The sequence below is a fragment of the Syngnathus acus genome, chromosome 10 (genome assembly GCF_901709675.1).
Source record: "Syngnathus acus chromosome 10, fSynAcu1.2, whole genome shotgun sequence".
Lineage (NCBI taxonomy): Eukaryota > Metazoa > Chordata > Actinopteri > Syngnathiformes > Syngnathidae > Syngnathus > Syngnathus acus.
The window spans coordinates 16,360,744-16,381,991 of record NC_051095.1 but is presented as its reverse complement, the minus strand read 5'-3'; the positions used below and the strand labels follow the sequence as shown (position 1 = coordinate 16,381,991).

Below are 21,248 nucleotides of genomic sequence, written 5' to 3'. Positions count from 1 at the left end.
ACAGTGACTGCGCATAAATAAGTAAATTAAGCAACGGGGATCAACAAGCTCAGAAGCATGCAGCAAGCAGCCTCAAGACGCAGCTATTGAGTAAAGTAAAAATCTGAATATAAATTGTATCTAAACAAGAACAAATGCTTAAGGAGAAGCCTCAAATTAATAACTGATTCTGATGTTTAGTACTCAATTATCAAAGGCTACCATGGTTCATCAACATGTACAACATTGTGTAAATAAACCACTTCAGTCATTTGCCTTATAACTGAGGTAATATTCCGTCAAGATTCCGATTTGTTTTGGCTCCCAAAAATGTAATTAGCTTTCTAAGTGATAACAGGTGCTAACCATCTTGACTTAAAATCAGACAGTTTTTACAATTGTGGGTTTTTTCATTACTTAGAAGTTGCTTTTCAAGAGACCATTCCTACTTAGTGATTGAGATTTTGCCTACATGGGAATGCATAATACAACAGCGTTAAAGCAACCAGAAAAAAATATGTTCATCCTACCTTATCAGTGTTTGGTAAAGTCTGGGTCCTGGTAAAGGTGTCTGCTCCATTAATACTAATCAGTTCTGATTCTACAGGCGGAAAGGGCGTGGGGAAAACCACCATATCACTCTTGAGGGTGTCTGAGCTGAAGCACACGTCGTACTGCTGAGTCGCTTTGGAGTAAGACCAGCTCCCGTCGGGGTGGGTGGTGATCATCGGGGCGCCGTACCTGTCGAAATGTCCCTCCGTCTGTCTGTGGCATTTGAAGGCCACTAAAGTGACCAGGCTGAGCAGGAAGACCAGCGACACGGCCACAATGGCGATGAGCAGGTACAAGTGCAAGTCGGAGAAACTCTCTTCCTTGATGGGCACGTGTCTGAACTGAGTGTGGTGGATGTCAGCTGTGCTTTCAAGCACCACCACATCAAGAGACACAGTCGCTGACAGGGAGGCGTCGCCGTTATCACACACCGACACCACCAAAGGGTGACTTTTCAGGTCATTGTCACTCATTCGCCTCTTGGTGCGAATCTCCCCGGTGCTGGTTCCGATCCGAAAGAGGTTGTTGTTGCCTTTGGGCTCAGACAAGTGATAGGAGAGCAGCGCGTTGTAGCCAGAGTCTGCATCCACTGCCCTGATCTTGGCCACAAAGTATCCCGCCTCAGCAGAATAAGGGATGCTCTCGCTGTTGACGGAGCCATGCTCAGAATAGGGAGCCAAAATGGTCGGACTGTTGTCATTCTCATCCAGGATAAAAACATTTACAGTCACGTTGCTGCTGAGCGGAGGAACACCAGAGTCTGTGGCCTGAACTTTGAACTGAAATGTCTTTAACTTTTCATAGTCAAACGATTGCAAACTGACTATATCTCCACTCTCTGCGTTGATGTTTATCATCGTAGTTATTGGCACAGAGTGAGTACTACTCGGTAAAAATGAGTAAGTCACATGTCCATTTTGATCAATGTCATTATCCAGTGCAGTCACTCTATGTATTGCTGCCCCTGGTGGACTATTTTCTTTGATATAAACATTAATGATGGACTTTGAGAAATGAGGTGCATTGTCATTAACATCTGAGATCTGAACAAAAACAACACTTGTGCTGGACATGGGCGGGGTTCCCTCATCAGACGCAATAATAGTGACGTTGTAGTGGTCCTTAGTCTCTCTGTCAAGCGGGCCTTTTACTGTTAATGAATAATAGTTTTTATAATTTGTGTCCAATTGAAATGGAGTCTTGTTTGCAATTGCAACTTTGACAAATCCATTCTTTCCTCCATCCTTGTCCAGTACAGACACAAGAGCAATAGCAGTCCCGATCTCAGCATCCTCCTTCACTTTGTTTAGTAGTGACTTCACACTAATCTCAGGAGCATTGTCATTTATGTCCTCTACCTCAACAAGCACTTTACAGTGAGTCGACATAGGTGGATGGCCTTTGTCAATTGCCTGCGCATGAATTTCAAAGGCAGAATTTTCTTCATAGTCAATCTTTCCTTTGACAAAAATCACCCCCGTTTGAGGAACAATTTCAAATAAATCTAAAACATGATCCTGTCCTTTTTTTCTTAAAGAGTAATGTATCTCACTGTTTAAGCCATCATCCGCGTCTGTTGCATTCAATGTGATCACAGCGGAGCCATTTGGTGCATTTTCTGGGATTTTGATTTTGTATAATGATTTACTGAAAACAGGAGGATTGTCATTGCTATCCAAAACATTAATATTAATTTGTGACGTCCCTGACCTGGGTGGGGTGCCTCCGTCGACTGCCGTCAGTGTGAGCACTATGACAGAGTCACGCTCGCGGTCTAATGCTTTCTGCAGCACCAACTCGGCAGACACACTCTCCCCCCCTTTGTGAACGTCTAAAGAAAAATATTCGTTTGCACTGAGTTTGTATGTATTAATGCCGTTCTTTCCAACATCCGAATCCGTTGCCTCAATTAAGCCAAATTTAAGCCCCGGTAATGTACTTTCTGCAATGTCAAGTAACTGCACATCCTCAGTAAATACGGGCGAATTGTCATTTATATCTATTATATTTACTTCCAAGCGATAAAGATTTAAAGGGTTATTGAGCACAGCCTCCACATTTATGGTACATTTTGGAGCCTTTGCGCACAGCTCCTCCCTGTCTATTCTTTCACGGACAAAAAGAACACCAGTCCTTAGATTGGCGTCGAAAGAATTTGTTTTAGAATTACTGACAACCTGCAACAAGCGAGATTCTAAAGTCTTCACGTCGAGATTGAGATCCCTGGCAATATTTCCGACTGAAGTCCCTGGGTTTACCTCCTCTGAGACAGAATAGGAAAGCTGTCCACTGGCCGCTTCACACAAACATTTCAGGAGCAGTATCACACAATATATCCAGTTACACGTAGTTTTGCTTGAGAAATACATCCTCGTGTCCATCCAGTGAAGGGTACTCTCCAATTCAAACGACGTCAAGTAAAACAAAAAAAACAAATACATACATTCCTTGAGAATTTGATTAGAATAAACTGAGGCATCATTTGTTCACCAAAATATACATTTGTATTCCTTCTCCCACCGCGTCTCTTTGTCTCCAACAACAGCGAGGCATAATCTGCCGATTTTTTTCTTTCCCTGGGAGGAGTCCGATATCGCTGTAGGCTGAACCGACTCCACAATGCCATGGTCTATAGGGCCTCCGTGTGGTGAAAGAATGTAACTGCAAACAGTTTTATGACTCTTTCACCTATTGCATTAAAAACGTTGCAAGTTTTGTGCAACGATCTGACAACATGAGATGGATACTGTAGATTAAACGCCTACACAAAATAATCGCCAAGTGATTTTCTTTCTCCAAAAATCAGAGAATAACAGAACCAAATACTGAATAGCCTATATGTACAATGTATAGATAGCGAGATAGATAGATAGCGAGATAGATAGCGAGATAGATAGCGAGATAGATAGATAGATAGATAGATAGATAGATAGATAGATAGATAGATAGATAGATAGATAGATAGATAGATAGATAGATAGATAGATAGATAGATAGATAGATAGATAATTTTCATTAAATTAACATATTGGTCCTTATGTTGTTAATTACAGCCTTACTTCAGCACCAAGGACAGATACGTTCTGACCATTGCCTGCGGAATTGTTCTGCAGAAAAAACTTTCAGCTCCAGCAGTACCATTGACCAGAAGCATAGAAACAGCCCACTTTTATACTATATGTTCTTACCTTCTCAGTGGTAGGTAAAGTCTGAGTCCTGGTGAAGGTGTCTCCTCCATTAATACTGATCAGTTCTGCCTCTACAGGCGGAAAGGGTGTGGGGAAAACCACCATGTCACTCTTGAGCGTGTCTGAGCTGAAGCACACGTCGTACTGTTGAGTCGCTTTGGAGTAAGACCAGCTCCCATCAGGGTGGGTGGTGATCATCGGGGCGCCATACCTGTCAAAATGTCCATCCGTCTGTCTGTGGCATTTGAAGGCCACTAAAGTGACCAGGCTGAGGAGGAAGATCAGCGACACGGCCACAATGGCGATGAGCAGGTACAAGTGCAAGTCGGAGAAGCTCTCCTCCTTGATGGGCACGTGTCTGAATTGAGTGTGGTGGATGTCGGCTGTGCTTTCAAGTACTACCACGTCAAGAGACACAGTGGCTGACAGGGGGGCTTCGCCATTATCACACACCAACACCACCAAGGGGTGACTTTTCAGGTCATTGTCACTCATTCGCCTCTTGGTGCGAATCTCCCCGGTGCTGGTTCCGATCCGGAAGAGGTTGTTGTTGCCTTTGGGCTCAGACAGGTGATAGGAGAGCAGCGCGTTGTAGCCAGAGTCTGCATCCACTGCCCTGATCTTAGCCACAAAGTATCCCGCCTCAGCAGAATAGGGGATGCTCTCACTGTTGACGGAGCCATGCTCAGAATAGGGAGCCAAAATGGCCGGACTGTTGTCATTCTCATCCAGGATAAAAACGTTGACAGTCACGTTGCTGCTGAGCGGAGGAACACCAGAGTCTGTAGCCTGAACTTTAAACTGAAACGTCTTTAACATCTCGTAATCAAAAGACTGCAAACTGAAAATGTCTCCACTCTCTGAGTTGATGTTAATCATTGTAGTTATCGGCATCGAGACAGTTTTACCTTGCACAAAGGAGTATGTCACTTGCCCATTTTGATCAACGTCATCATCAACCGCAGTCACTCCATGAATGACTGCTCCCGGTAAGCTGTTTTCTTTGATATAAACATTTATAAGGGGTTCTGAGAATCGAGGAGTGTTGTCATTTATATCAGAAATATGTACAGAAACTACACTGGTGCTGGACATAGGTGAAGCGCCTTCATCAATTGCTGCTATTGTAATGTTATAGTTGGACTGAGTCTCTCTGTCAAGCTGACCATTTACAGTCAATGAATAATAGTTTTTATAATTTGTTTCCAATTTAAATGGAGTTCCATTTGCAATGGTAACTTTAACGACACCATTCCTTCCTCCATCCTTGTCCAGTACAGATACAAGAGCAATAGCAGTGCCGAACTCAGCATCCTCCCTGACTGTGTTAAGCAGTGACGCCACAGTAATCTCAGGAGCATTGTCATTTTCGTCCTCCACTTCAACGAGGACCTTACAGTCAGTAGACATTGGAGGATGGCCTTTGTCAGTGGCCTTAGCATGAATCTCAAAGGCAGAATTTTCTTCATAGTCTATCTTTCCTTTAACGGAAATCACACCTGTTTTAGGATTCATTTCAAATAAATCCAAAACATGATCCTGCCCTTTACTCCTCAGTGAATATTCTATTTCACCATTCAAGCCATCATCTGCATCGGCTGCATTCAGTGCGATGACTGTTTTATTTAGTTGTGAGTTCTCTAAAATCCGCGTTTTATACAGAGAACTGCTAAACATGGGAGCATTATCATTTATGTCCAAAACATTGATCAAAATTTGACATGTGCCAGATTTGGGTGGATTTCCGCCATCCACAGCAGTCACTGTAAGTGTAATCGAACGTTGTTTCTCCCGGTCTAAAGGCTTCTGGAGCACAAGCTTAGAAACCACACCTTCCCCTCTATGCGACTCAAGAGAAAAATAATCATTAGGACTAATCTTGTAGGCAGTCACGCTGTTTTTCCCAACGTCATGATCTGACGCCCCGATAAAACCAAAAGTCCCTCCGGGTAAAGTATTCTCAGCGATGTTAAGTGTCTGCAGCTTTTCGATAAAATAAGGTGCATTGTCATTAATGTCGGCTATATGTATTTCTAGTCGTTGCAGCTTTAAAGGTTTGTTCATAACCGCCTCAACATTGACGGTGCATGCTGCAGCCTGAGCACAGAGCTCCTCTCTATCTATTCTCTCACTTACATAAAGAAAGCCAGTCTTTACATTCACGTCGAAATATTTCCTTTTTGATCCACTCACGATTTGAAACATACGCTCCTCCAAGTCGTGCACATTTAAGTTTAAATCCTTGGCCACATTTCCAACAAAGGTGCCCACTTTTACCTCCTCCAAAACAGTGTAAGAGAGCTGTCCATATGCTGCCGTGCAACAACAATCCAACAGAACAAAGGCCAAGTAAATCCTCAATGAGCTGCGTGTCCTCCTCATCAACATATTTGTATCTGCTGTGAATCGATCAAAAACCGTAGCTTCCTCCACACCCCTGCGATGATTCTTCATGGAAGTAAAATAAGAGGATTGAATTTTAAAAGACAACGAGAGACGCGCTCCTCCATTTGCTCTTCCACCTCACGGTTCTGCGACAAAGCCTGAAAAACGCTTGAATCTCTCATTTGGGAGGAGTCCGAGGCCGTTAAACATGTAGTGGTCTCGACTGCCCCCGTGTGGCCATTTGAATTAACTGCAAGAGCTGCAAGGACGCCCAAATATGGGTCAACCTCATTTCAAAGTTCATATAGTTGCACGTCACCAATTATCTCAACCAGTCTGTTTCATTTTTTTTTACAAAGATAAAATATAGGAAAAACAACCAAAACCAACTAGACATATAATTATACCGTATAGGCTGCTGTTTTAAGAAAATGTCAGAAAAAATATAGACTACTAAGGAAGTTTAAGCAGGAACTATGGCAGGGTTCACCAAGTCCTGTCCTCTAGGGTGCCAATCGAGCCTGTTTTAGATGGATCCCCACTGCAACACACCGGATTCAAATCATCAGGATCGTTATCAGACTCAATAGAGCTTGCTGATGAGCTAATCATTTGAATCAAATTTGTTGAAGTAAGGCTGCACCTAAAACAGGCTGGATTGGCTCCCTTGAGGACCGGACTTTGTGACCCCTTAACTCCGGGCTTGTTTCTGTTTTGGTTAATGGAACACGGAGACGTTAGTTTCAGGACCATGGACAGGTACATGCATGCATGTACGTGCTTGGGAACTAGGAACGAGGTAACTGCTCCATTAGCAATATGATTGCACCTTTAGCCAGTGTTTACCAAGCTTTTGGTGAGACAAGGCACCCTCACACAAACACACACAACCTCAGCAAACAAAACTTTCTTTGTCTAACTGAGACTGGCTGAGACTGACTACCAAGCGGGAGCAGCCATCTTTACCTTATCAGGTGACTGGTCAGGTGACTAACCAAAGGCTTTGTAAATGTCAAATAAAAGTCCATGGCCCAAGGCCAGCAAATCTTAAACAAAAAAAATAATTTAAGCCAAGGAAAGTAAATTGGCTCCAACACTATGTATATGTAAATTGAAAATTTTATTTTGTTTCAATTCCTTGCAAACTTATTTAATATATTTTTCTTACCTTCTCAGTGGGTAAAGTCTGAGTCCTGGTGAAGGTGTCTCCTCCATTAATACTGATCAGTTCTGCCTCTACAGGCGGAAAGGGGGTGGGAAAAACCACCATGTCACTCTTGAGTGTGTCTGAGCTAAAGCACACGTCGTACTGCTGAGTCGCTTTGGAGTAAGACCAGCTCCCGTCGGGGTGGGTGGTGATCATCGGGGCGCCGTACCTGTCGAAATGTCCGTCCGTCTGTCTGTGGCATTTGAAGGCCAGCAAAGTGACCAGGCTGAGCAGGAAGATCAGCGACACGGCCACAATGGCGATGAGCAGATACAAGTGCAAGTCAGAGAAGCTCTCCTCCTTGATGGGCACGTGTCTGAACTGAGTGTGGTGGATGTCAACTGTGCTTTCAAGCACCACCACGTCAAGAGACACAGTCGCTGACAGGGAGGCTTCTCCATTATCACACACCGACACCACCAAGGGGTGACTTTTCAGGTCATTGTCACTCATTCGCCTCTTGGTGCGAATCTCCCCGGTGCTGGTTCCGATCTGGAAGAGGTTGTTGTTGCCTTTGGGCTCAGACAGGTGATAGGAGAGCAGCGCGTTGTAGCCAGAGTCTGCATCCACTGCCCTGATCTTGGCCACAAAGTATCCCGCCTCAGCAGAATAAGGGATGCTCTCGCTGTTGACGGAGCCGTGCTCAGAATAGGGAGCCAAAATGGCCGGACTGTTGTCATTCTCATCCAGGATAAAAATGTTGACAGTCACATTGCTGCTGAGTGGAGGAAGACCAGAGTCTGTGGCCCGAACTTTGAACTGAAACGTCTTTAACTTCTCATAGTCAAAAGATTGCAAACTCACTATATCTCCGCTCTCTGAGTTGATGTTAATCATTGTAGTTATCGGCATGGAGTCAGTATTACTTTTCACAAATGAATATGTCACTATCCTATTTTCATTAGTGTCATGATCAATTGCAGTCACTCTATGAATGACTGCTCCCGGTTCACTATTTTCTTTGATGTAAACATTAATGAGGGGTTCTGAAAAGTGAGGCGCGTTGTCATTTACGTCCGAAATGTGAACATGAACGACACTAGTGCTGGATAGAGGTGGACGTCCGTTATCTTTGGCAACTATGGTGATGTTGTAGTGCGGTGCATTCTCTCTGTCTAACGGCTCATCAACTAAGAGAGAATAATAGTTTTTGTAATTTTCTTCTAGTTTAAATGGAACTTTATTTTGAATATGTACTGTAACATGACCGTTCTCACCACCATCTTTATCAAAAAGCGACACCAGTGCGACTGCGGTGCCTACAATGGCGTCTTCTGGCACGCCGTTGAGCAGTGACGTCACTGTGACCTCAGGAGCGTTGTCATTGACATCCAAAACCTCAACCAGCACTTTGCAATGAGCAGACATGGGAGGGTTTCCTTTATCAGTGGCCTCCACCCTTATCTCGTATGCTTTTTTTTCCTCATAGTCAATATGACCTTTCACCTTAATTACACCAGTTTGACCTTCAATTTCAAACACATCCAATACGTGATCTTGATCTTTGCTTCTTAATGAATACACAATTTCACTGTTTAAACCCTCATCAGCATCTGTGGCATTCAATGTAATGATTCCAGTGCCTAATGGGGAATTTTCTCTTAGTGTTGTCTTATACAGAGATTCAGTAAATGTCGGGAGGTTGTCATTTATGTCCAAAACATTAACTATAATTTGAGAGGTGCCTGATTTTGGTGGGCTTCCCCCATCTACAGCATTCAGCGTCATGGTAATGAGAGGCTGCTTCTCTCGATCCAAACCTTTCTTCAGAACCAGCTCAGCAGACACGCCGCCACCCGCTTTATGCACTGCTAATGAAAAATGCTCATTTGGACTTAATCTATACGTGCTGATGCTGTTTTTACCAACATCCGCATCACTGGCTTCAGACAATGCAAATTTAACCCCTGGCAATGTGCTCTCTGCGATGTATAAATTCTGCATTTTGGTAGTGAACAAAGGAGCGTTATCGTTAACATCTAAAATGTCTATATCAATGCGATACAGTTGTAAAGGGTGGTTTATGACAGCCTCCACACTGATGGAGCATTTCACCTCCTCTGTGCAGAGCTCCTCTCTGTCTATTCTCTCATTTACATAAAGCGTGCCAGTCTTTAGGTTTACCTCAAGGAATTTCCTTTTAGTGGTGGCAACAATTTGAAACGAACGAGATTCTAGGTCTTGTACGTTTAAATTTAAATCTTTGGCGATGTTTCCAATGACAGTGCCTGGGTTTAACTCCTCCGAGATGGAATAAGAAAGCTGTCCAGCTGCTGTTTCCCAGTAACACTCCAGTAGAAGAAACCCCAAATAAATCCCCAAATAGCTCTGTCTGGAAGGCATGTTTATGTCCAATAAGAGAAAAGCATGAATTAAAAAAAAAATCCTTATTTGAGTGTGAGCTCTGTGTTTGTTCCTCCGTCCTCTGCCTCTTTATAACAAAGACTGAATGGATCTCTCAGGCATCTGAAAGCGGGAGGGGCTTCAATGCATGGAAGAGCGGCTCTGCCTCTGATGGATAAAGAGCAACGCTTGGTGGTGAAAGTGGTTATGCGCAGGGGCGAGTGAATCCATCCTGATGCGCACCAGTAGTAATAATAATAATAATAACAATCCAGCCATCTGTCCATCCGTAATAATAATAATAATAATAATAATAATAACACCAAGCATAGGGAACTAATCATCTTCACTGAGAATGACAAACATTGAGCATTTCTTTCTGACTTTCAAAACAGAAAGTACTATAAATCAACACCCTTCTTTTTCCATAACAGTGTTGAAATATATATTTTCTCCTCACTGGCCCCTCATTAATCTTGAGGGTAATTAATTAGATGAATTGATTGAACACATGAGACGATTCCCCCCGGTTCTGTGGTGTGTTTTGGTGCTCCTCCACAATTTGTCATCAATTTGTATGAACGTCCCCTGTTTGCTAATCCCAGGATTAATCCCCGGCTTCATAAACTCCCGTCCTATTTTCCCCCATATGGAAAACATGATTTTATTTGGACAATATATTAATCATCATCACACACAGATCCACAATCATCTCTCAGCAATATGCATTATTTATAATTCTTCACTATGCAGAGTTTATAGATGACAACAGTCTAAGTATGGTCAAGTGAGGTGTCTTTTATTAGCAGCACATTGTGTGTGTATGTATCTATACTGGAAAAAAAATGACCTTTCCCATCACTTGATGGTGATTCACATATTACAGTGAGGATTATCGAAACCAGCCCAGAATCCTGGATTATTTTCCTCATAAAATCTACATCACACATACTAATATTACTCAGCACAGTAAACCCAGAATTTATCTTTTAAAAGCACATAGTTTATCACAGTTCTGCCCAGCAACCTGCTGACCTCTTGACCTTATTTGCTGTTGATTTTAGTTCAAATCTCTTCTGCTTTCCAAGAAATTATGAAGCACACCATAATTGTTTTACACTTTGAATTCATGTAGGTTCTGGTTGTCATATTAAATCCATCTTGGAAGTCAAGTTAAGGCTTTTTGCACAATATTTTAAAAGCAACACAAACATGTATTGTAAACTATATTTAACACTCAGAGAGCTCCAAAAAAAATTCATATGAAACAGCTCTGCCGCAGAAACTACAAATATAGCTCATTCTGCTTTGTTAATTTGACAGTAGCAATTAATCTAAGTAAATTTCTTGATCAAGTAAGACTACCTTAGAAATTACTGTAAAATGCATATGAACAAATAACGGTTAAAAATATACTCAAATATTCCTTTATTGAATGTCTTTTTTGTATTTAAATGAAGGAGAGTATTCAGCTTACAGGAAGAGAAAAGAGTTAAAGTTGGCAGGACAAGGGCAGGGGGAGTGTGTTGTATTTTTAGTGTGCTCGCTTTATTATTAAAGAGTTAGCACCACATATAGTAGATATGTGTGTGCGCTTGTGACAAGCACGTTAAAGGGTGCACACTGAGTGAGCGGTGGAGTGGGGGTGCCATCTTAACCACAGGCTTCAAGGCGAGCTAGCACTCCCCCTCCTCACTCTCTTCTCTCCCTTTTATGTTTCCATAGCAACGCCATCCCCGGCATACACGATGCATGTGTGCACACAGACACACACATTGTGAGCGCAAGCCCATGGGTGTATTTTACTAAATACGTACACTGGAGTTTTTGACCCACTTCTGAATATTCATCAACTCACATTGATGGATTTTGCTCTCACTGAATGAATCAAAGCACATCAGGCTTTGAGTGTATACACAAATGTACACCAAAGCAAACAATGCGTACTCTGGAATGAACGAGTCTGTCAACAGTTGCATCTGGGTTGCTCATGCATTGCTAATGTTGCACTGCTCCAGCAGATTCATTATGACATTTCCACTGCAGCACCTTCTTCTCCTTTCCGACCTCTCCATCACACTGGAGATCCTGACCTTTTCAATCACCCCCTGCACAGCCCACAGCCAAGGCTCTGGAGACCACCCCCACTCCTCTCTATAAGCTGCACACTTGCTTTTCATGTGATGCAACACTTATACCATGAGCAGCCTGTCTGCAGAACATCTCATCCTAGATATATATTTTTTAAAATATTTAGCTGTGATGTGAGGCTTCAGCACATGGACTGATAGGGCCACGCCCAAATGTGCATTCATGAGACAAGAAAAACATATAAAGCAGAAGCCAAGATGTTTACATTGAGAATCATAGGGTGTGATTAAGGGTGACATAATGGGAAGGAAAATAAAAATGTGAATTGGGGGAAGAAAAAGAATAGCCTTTGGATCATTCAGAATCAATATGTGTGTGTGTGTGTGTGTGTGTGTGTGCGTGCGTGTGTGTGTGGAGAGGGGGTTATACAATATTTAACATTCTTTTTTTAGGTGGATGTTGATAACGTCGCAGACATGCTTGCAAGACAGCTCGACCATCTGCACATAAAAAGCTACACAAGCTACAATACAATATGATGAAGAAACTGAAAATAATCCACCTTAATCATTTATTTTTCAATTTCAATCTGCTCTCCCTCCATTGGTTGGAAAAATAGGACAGGGGAGCATCCAGCAAAAACATGAGCCAGGACATGGCAATATGGAGCATGCTCACGCACATGCGCATACACACGCACATGCCACTGAAATAGACTCCCAAACACATTGTTCACTCATTTGGAAAGCAATGGCACAATTTCCCCAAATTACTTAATTAGCTACTCTACTGTAAAAACAACGGGCAGGCTATTGTTGATAGGGATGTGTCCCTGACAGCATGTCTCATGAGAGGAGCGTTTAGAAATAGCTCTTTCTCTCACTTTGTAGTTTTGCTTGCTCCGTGTCAAAGACATTAATGTGAAGCTTTGGCAACAGTGCAGGTGCTGACAAAATATAGTTGTGAATGTGGCTTGAGTGTGTGTGAAAGATCATGTATATTCAGAAATGTGAAGTGTGCAGGGGATGCTTTAATTTAGTGCCTTTCATCAAAGTTTCCAACTAGCAAACATTTTTTTGACAACAGCATTACACATATGGATTCACTTTACAACAACAGACACATCTTTCAGTTCAGCTCATAAAAACAGACATACAATCTAAACTGTAGAGGGGGAAAAAAACACCATCCAATTGGTTTGGTTGAAGCCATGTAGCAGCCCTGGACTTTGCTGATTGGTTCATTGCACGTAGCGACAAAGGCGGCGTCCGATAGCTCTGTTTCCACTGGGAGCAACCATAATTGATTCATTCACTCCTCTCCTGTTACCATAGCGACACAGATGCAAGCCTCCTTTAGCACCACTCCCTACTTCCTGCCCCTCCTTTGGACCTTTCTTTGTGAGGAAACAGGGAAAGAATATAATGTCAAAATGTATATATTTATCTGTCATCCAAGATATATTTTATATACTACAGACAATGTAAATATTCTCCCTATCCTTAGTGAATCCACACAGAGGGAAGAGAGATGCAGCCAGAATGTAACAATTTTTTTCTTCTGGGATTAGGAGTAAATCTGGCTCTATAGTCAATCATGGATAACCTAGATTTGTCAATCAAATGGTTTGTCAAAGGCAGAGATGTGTGGAACAACCAGTTATGAGTGGCGGAAAATGGGACACCTACCAGTCGATCAATACTGACACATAAACTCAATCGTGAAACCACTGAATACACCACCACTTTGAGTGCAATGACCAGCTAAATAATTGACAGTATTGACGCACAGAGGACATTATGTTCTACTTTTGTTGCCACAAGAGGGCGCCTCTTTTCTCCCCTTTCCACACGCTCAGACTGGGCCAACGCTTGATGCATTCTGATAGATTAGCGATGTCACACTCAGAAGAAAAAAAAAAAGTGTATCGTGTGGCACAGATACTCTCGCAGCCTTGATGTCTGGTTCCCATTCACTGTGTCTTCAGGAAATGAAAACGCCGCATGGGAAGGAACTGTATTAAAGAAAGAAAGATGGGGCGATATACTTGAGGTGTAACTGATTGCGAGAGAAGACTCCTCGCAAGTTATTAAATAACGCGACAATACTGTGCTGCAGCAAGGGAACCAGGAGAAAGGGATTCATATAACATTCAATGCATATGCTGTCCATTTATTGTATTTTTTTTCCACACGTATTTTCTATATACATTTCTCCCACATTAGACACACGTTGCAATTTATTTTCAATACAATCACACATTAGACCTGTATAAGCGTTGTGTAATGTCTATTTTTACATTCTTATTAGTCATGCTGAAGTAAGTCTTCGCCCACCACTACAGCATGCATGTGATGAGGAGCAATGGAGGAGCGGACCTGCTGCATGCGCTCAAGCTTGGCCCACTTCCTTTAAAAAAAAAAAAAATGGAGGGAGTGAGTCTGAATAATAGAGGAGAGTGCTGGCCTGTAGAGAGCCTGATGTTGGAAGTGCAGGCTGGAATGTTTTTTGTGAGGTTGCTCCACTTTTCTTCCTAACATGACTACAATATTGTGATGTTACTATTGTGCTGTGTGTTTCATTCATTTTCATCAACTCTTAGATCCGCCACTAGCTACCAGCCTCCTGTCTCAATAGTATGAAAACTTAAATAGCTGCAAGGAGAGCAGATTCCCATGAGTGTATTGTACACAGTATGAATTTGCATGAGTAATGAAGAAGTCCTTGAGTCGACAGGGCAATGTTCCTAGATGCCAATTTATTAGATGCAACTAAAACAAATGTGCGTACTACCACAAAACTACCCATATGAAAATATCATTAAACACAACATTACAACAAGACACAAAATTGTGTGAGTGGCATGTTTAGTTTCACTTTCTGCTGCCTTCTTTAAACTAGTGTTCGTGGCATGATTAAGATGATTCCACCTAATCGCATTAGAGGAGTAACGGGAGAATTATCACTTGACACTCTTTACAGAGGCCTTAATCCATGTAGGGCAAACTGGAATATTGACATTAGTAGTAGAACTGACAGGATGAGTTAAAACACAAGTTTGGTACCAAAAGTTAAGAATATCAGTAATATGTGAAGTTCAGTTTTTTTCCCCCACAACATATTCAAGTCTTGGACATTTATTTTGAAAGAGTCAAGGTATTTTAGATAAATAAATATGTTTATACTGACATTACTACAACTACTATTATTACATGCATATATTGCACTGCACAAGTATCCCATACGTTCTCCTCTAAACTAGTGAGCACAATGCAAAACTGGTTTCCTCCCGAGGGTTGGTTAGACTGTACCCTAACCCTGTATAAAAAGAGAAAAAAAAAGATACTTTGGCAAATTTATTGTTGTAATCCATGCAATTTTATTGTACAGGGGTACCTAATGTTGTGGCCGGTGCAGAAGAAAACAAAGCAATTATATTTTGTAGGCTGCACTCCAGTGAACTTTAAATTCGACGTGATAAGTGCATCATCGTGCCAATTAATATGACAATGTATTCCGTCTCATCCCTCTTGCTGCTTACTGCTGTTATCTTTATTGTTACTCTTGATCTAAAAGGGTCTCCTCTTATGGATGTGCATACTGAATATTAATTAGAAAATATGAAGAATAGTTGTAATGTTCATCAAGAACAAAAAAGAAATATCACTCATTGGTCTATTTCAAAGAAAATCTAAAACTAAAGAAAATTGCTGCAAAAAAAGTCATACTTTCAGTTCGAAGATAGGACAAGCTAATAAATAATATTCTGCATTTTTTATATTATGAGTTTATTCTAGTAGAATACTATATTTGTGGATTTAGATTAGTTCTTGTTTTAAGAAATAATTAATGTCAGACATATAATACACAAACAAAAGAGGATTTCCTCTTGTAAAATATGAGAAAGAAAAAAATACTATGAGTCTTTCAACAGTATTTGCTGTTGAGCTTCCTCTAAAATGAGGGCACAATGTGCAGACGAGAGGCTGCCTGAGACTAGAAATAGCATTTGGGGGCATGGTGGATTAAGAGGCAAAATTTGCGAGAGGTCCCATCATTGGACAATTCTCTGTTTTGAAACAACAGGACTAAGCAACATCAAATATTAAAGAGCTGCTTACAAGGAAAAATAAAATGAAGTTGGTGTTAGTAAGCGTTTGCATCTGCTTGCATCCATACAGTCAGACAGGAGGGGGCACATGTGAGAGCATGAGCTATACGACAAGACGAGGAGGAAAGAAGTCTATTCTCAGTGTGTGGATAAATAGATGGGCAGGATGAGTGAGTAAAATAATCCAGTTTGAGGTGAAGACCAAATGGACGTATAACGAGGCTGGAAAAGAGTGGGGTCGACTGTCGAGAACAAAGCCTGCACTGGAAGACAGACGTGGGAGTGGGAGGAGAGGGAGGGAGGGATGTGCGTCAGGCGCATTAACATTTGCCTTACACACCCTAGCCTAGCTCATTGTTTTACTCATACGCTGCACACACGACTGCAGGAATACATGTAGCATACCTTCATTACTAAAATAAACATAAATATGCAAAATACGTATGCGTGACAACCAGCCATTACCACAAAATATGTCCTTGACATTTATTACTTAACAATCATAAGGGTAAAATCAATACGTCCCTGCGTTTGTTTTTTCCTGACAGATGGTCTTCCTAAAAATAAACAGAGTTGAAAAATAAATAAATAAATAAACATCCACATGTGGCACTAAGATGACTCATCACAGCTGCTTACTGCAGGTTTACACACACAAAGATGCCCAGGGAGTGGCATTCAACTCATTTTTATCACAGTACTCCTTGAACTTATAACATCCGAATAAAATCAGACGATACATTCCGAAAATAGTGCAGATTATATTGTGTTTATTGAAACAGCGAATTATTACTTGTCACTTTCTCAATGGATATTGTTGCAATAATAAACGAGAAAGAGGAAAAGTTATTTATTGTAGCTCAACTTTTCCATGAGGGAAATAAAGCCATATTCAATTAGCGAAACTGTCAGAATAGGAGGAAATACTGTAAGGGACATTATATGGTGTCAAGCAGAGGTCAGAGTCTGAATCCCTCTCACAGACGTCTGATCCCATTGATGCTCAGTCCAAAATAAATACAACATACGGTCCTCATCACAAGAGTGTGAGGACACAGTGGTCCTATGCCCAGCCCAAATAGCCAACAGTGAGCAGTGCAAGGATACTGTGCTAAGAAGGCAATCCTCTTAGGAAAGGCGGCATCCTCTGTCCAAAAAGTTGACCGCAGATTTCCCTCTCTTCACTAAATCAAACTTCACAACACCAAAAGTCATGCCTCTTGTTTTCCCTATCTTGATTGCAACAATGTAAAAGCCAGTTGCGCTTTCTTTTGCCCTACTCCTTTGCCACTATGAGGCTAAATTGCAGGGAGCCTTACGCTATCCTCAATCCTCCGGGCATGCAGCGGTGACCTGAGTACTGGAGCAGATGTTGTGGCTGTATGAACGCTGATGCCAAACAAGAGCAGTGCAGGCCATCTGTTCTGAACTGTTAATTCAAAAAAAAAAAAAAAAAAGGAAAAAAAAGATAGCACAGGAATAACAGCAGTAGGCAATTAAAAAAAAAAAAAAACACCTGCGTTTGGACTACTATTAATATTACTACTATGAATAATAACTGTAATCATACATCGAATAATGTGTTGATATTATACACTTAAAAATAAAGCAAGCTTGTCATCTAGAGAGTGTCCTCGTTTTGAATGAGTGTGCAGTGTGAGTGGCAAGGTTGAAATTATAGCCCTCTCCCACAGAGTCAATGAAGTGCGACACAATGAAAGTGAGGGCTTATATAACTACTGGAGTAGCGGAGGGGTGAAAGGGTCAGACACGCTCATGTAAATTTCCTCATAAAAAGCCTAGTTCTGAGACACAAAATGATGCATATGTTCAAAGAAATGGCACAGATAAATGCTGATATTGCATAAAGTGTCCTATAGGTGCATCTATAGTATATGGAGGAATGAGCTTTGACCCAAATTTGTGACAAGCGTGGAGCCAACCTGCATGAAAGCCACACATCGCTATAAACCAGCCTTGTCATGTAGCACAAATGATAGACGCAAAAGGAGCTGTGCCAGGGAGCCTTGGCCTAGAGCTGTAAGTGCTGCCCACCCACACTTTACACGCTTTGGCCTACTGACTCCTACTTTGCCTTAGTAACGCACAGGGACAGCAGGGAGAAAAAACATCATGCAATTGCACTATATATAGCCATCTACTCATGCACCCATCCATCAACTCAGCCATCCACCGAAACCAAAGTGTGCAGTGACTAGATAACTGGAGGAAACTATAACCAAATATTACGACAGAGGTCATTCTGTAACATCACAAAACGTACACATGAGCCCAGAGTATCCTGGGCAACATCAACTGTATACAATTGGTGACCATCAAGGTCAAAGATCATTATCATGGCATTCATTGTCAATGTTAATGGTAATCGTCACCTCCTGACGTAATACGCTGAAATAAATAAACTTTTCAATGGCATGCCAGTTCATTGACATGCACCTTTATATTGAGATCCAATGAAAGAACACAAATTCTGCCTTTGCTTTATTATTTACTTATTATTTATTTATTTATTAACATTATTGCTCGCTTTTGATTGACGCCATCAGAGTGTTGTTCATTTCCATTTCATTTCCGAGTCATTATAGTTTGCAGTGGTGTGGAAGAGCACTGCATCATAGTAGAACAAACACGCTGAATCAGATAGGTGCAAAATCTAATTGTCATTGAAAGAGAGAGCTTATCTATAGGTGAATGGCTGTTAATTACGGAGCAGTGAGCACTAAAGCATAGGTGCACATTGTCAAACTCTTTTCATTGAGGGCTTAATGTCAGTGTGAATGGCTGCTGTGTGTTTGTGAGAGAGAGATTGTGTGTGCATGTGTGTGTCAATGACCTAAAGATAGTAGTTGGTGCTCGTGTCATACCCTACTACTGTGTGTTTAAATTAGATTATCATCACTGTTGTTGCTGACCCCAATGTGAGTGGAGCCGTGCGGTCATCCTGGAACCACATAAGAGACAATGTGCCCCAGTGACACACAACAGCACATGCAGCATCACACAGCCACAGCCCTAAAGGCATGATGCACAGTGACACACACACACGGCTCTAGAGCGTGTGATAGAATTTTAATATTCAGTAAAGAGAATGGACATGTCCGGGCGACAGAACATGCTGGCATACAGGGAAAGCGGTAGCCAAGGACATTCATGTAGAAGCGGCAAAAGGAGGACATGAGTAGACTGGGGGAGGGGGGAGAGGAATGAAACATGGAGGATGAGGAAGGAGAAGAGGGTGTAGCAGCAGAGTAGAAAGAAGCAAAATACCCCAAGAAGGCAAATAAAACAATGTCTGGAAGGAATTGCAGTTAACAGTTTTCACTTTCCAACTGTCTGCATTTCATCAAAAGCATGCCTCCATACATCTATCTGCCACCTGACAGATCCGCTCTCCTTGTGACACCTGAGGCGCTTGTAATGAGGAAGAATCTCGCAACCACTTGTGAAAGACAACAGACAAGTTGCAGTGCACTGGAAATAATGTCAGAGCAGACAGTTAGCATGCAAACACAATTGCACAGATGTGCTTGCATGGCCAGCCAAGCAGACAGACAAAGCCACTGGCACAAACAGCCACACCCCTACACAAAGCAGCACGGATGATACAAATGTAAACACAGTACTGACTTGACTGTTTTGTAATCAGCTGCAATCGACCGACGAGAACTCATGCCAGTCTAATCAGAATTTAGAATGATATTGGGAACAAAAGAGAGAAGTGCACTGTGTACACCAGCACTGGGGTCAACAACTTGCTGCCACATGGGTAGCGCGTGTATGTCATTGCTATGGCTGATAGGTGTAATTGTGATTTATCCACATTAGAGGCAAAAGTTGCCATTTCACGACAAGCCGCAATGACAAATGTGATCCACTGACATCATCACGTGCTTGCTCGCTGCATTCCTTTTGAATTGCATCAAGACATCTCATGGGGGCATTTGCTGTCCAGGCAAAAGCTTAGTAGTGCTGCTGCAGCCACTGCGGAATGCACACACGTGGAACATATGCATGAACACAACAAGTATAAGGCAAGTTGGTCAAAAGAACTGCAGAAAACCTTCTGCCTGCAGTAATGTCATAGTAGTGGATTAATCTTCCGCCACCCTTCCTCCAACACAAAAACGCTCAGTGAAACGCTTCTGCTTGAAGATCTAAATCGAGACAACTTAGATTCATACCAATGGGTAAATATTTCAGGCTTAGTTTTTTGTGGCATAGGAATTTTAAGACTGACCTACTTCTTAGCTAGAAATGATAATCTCTATACCATAACATAGCTAATTATGAGCTCAAGCATCTCTGCCTTTGCTTTTGTTTATTTATTTGCACCATCTGCTGCTTAATTCTAAGGCGGACAATTTATTGACATGTTCACGTTCGATTGAAACAGACACATTTTCATGAAATATTGCGAGTCGCCTATGGAGGCTTCCACCACCCATCCCCCTCCCCTCCTCCTTCTCCCTTCTCCTCATGCTCCATCCTACAGTGCCGGCTGCTCGTCTCTACCCCCTCCCTCCCTTGCCGTATTCCTCTGCTGTTGCTAAGACTGTTGATCGTTTGCTAGTCTCTTCCGATAGGTGGATTTCCGTGCGCGTTGCTATGGGCAACACACAATATTCCACACAGAGTGAGTCCAAAAGCAGAGCATGCAGATTGCAAATGTGATAAACCATGACCTATTTAGGCAGATACAAAAACGCAAACATGGTCATTGTACTATTACATTTCGTAAAGTGTTACACAAATCAAAAGTCCAAAAGGCAGAAACATAGTGTGAAAGAAAGAAATATAATTGTAACGAATGAACATTAAAGCCGATGTTCAAAAGGACAATCCCCAATTGACTCTGGGTGACTTGTGAGTCACGGCACGCCAGCTGCAGGCGCTCTCTCGCTTCTCGCTTTACTTTCAGACATTCATGCTTCATTGAATCAGCTCAACTGCATTCACATTAGGCATGCTTACAAACACTAGTAAAAGCACACAGAACCTGTCGATAAACGAAAAAGAAGGTGAAACTTTCCCTGCTGCTTCATTACGTTTCAAAATCAACAGCACAACCAACTCCTGTAATTCATTTGACAAATGTGTCACAATAAATAAGATGTTTTAGTCACAGAGGCAGCTGTCTATGAAAAACATCTCTTACACAACACAATCCAGTATTTTTGTATCCATTATTCTTGCTTTTCATTTTCACTTTTCACTTTTGCTGGACATCAGAAGCTAGAAGAGTCTCTTTGAGGACCACAAGAGCCCTTAATGACACAAAAAATGTGCCGGTAAACCATCCAACATGAGGAATGAATACTGAACCGGTTTTACACTCATAAGGGACATATGAGGCCCATGCATCACAAAAAAG

At 41.8% G+C, this 21,248-nt stretch overlaps 1 protein-coding gene across 18 annotated transcripts in view; it reads right to left on the bottom strand.

Moving 5' to 3' along the window:
• LOC119128674 (protocadherin alpha-C2-like) overlaps positions 1-21,248 on the bottom strand; it is a 152,471-nt gene that overhangs the window by 64,016 nt on the left and 67,207 nt on the right. Inside the window, exon 1 of one of the 18 annotated variants that reach the window (XM_037261346.1) lies at positions 7,273-9,880. The exons of 15 other annotated variants lie outside the window; for them this stretch is intronic. In XM_037261346.1, the coding sequence (XP_037117241.1) occupies positions 7,273-9,654 (2,382 nt within the window). In that variant the 5' untranslated portion in view covers positions 9,655-9,880. Of the gene's footprint in view, positions 1-509; positions 3,377-3,719; positions 6,629-7,272; positions 9,881-21,248 lie in introns of those variants that run through there. 2 more of the 18 variants (XM_037261335.1, XM_037261334.1) reach the window with 2 other exon arrangements.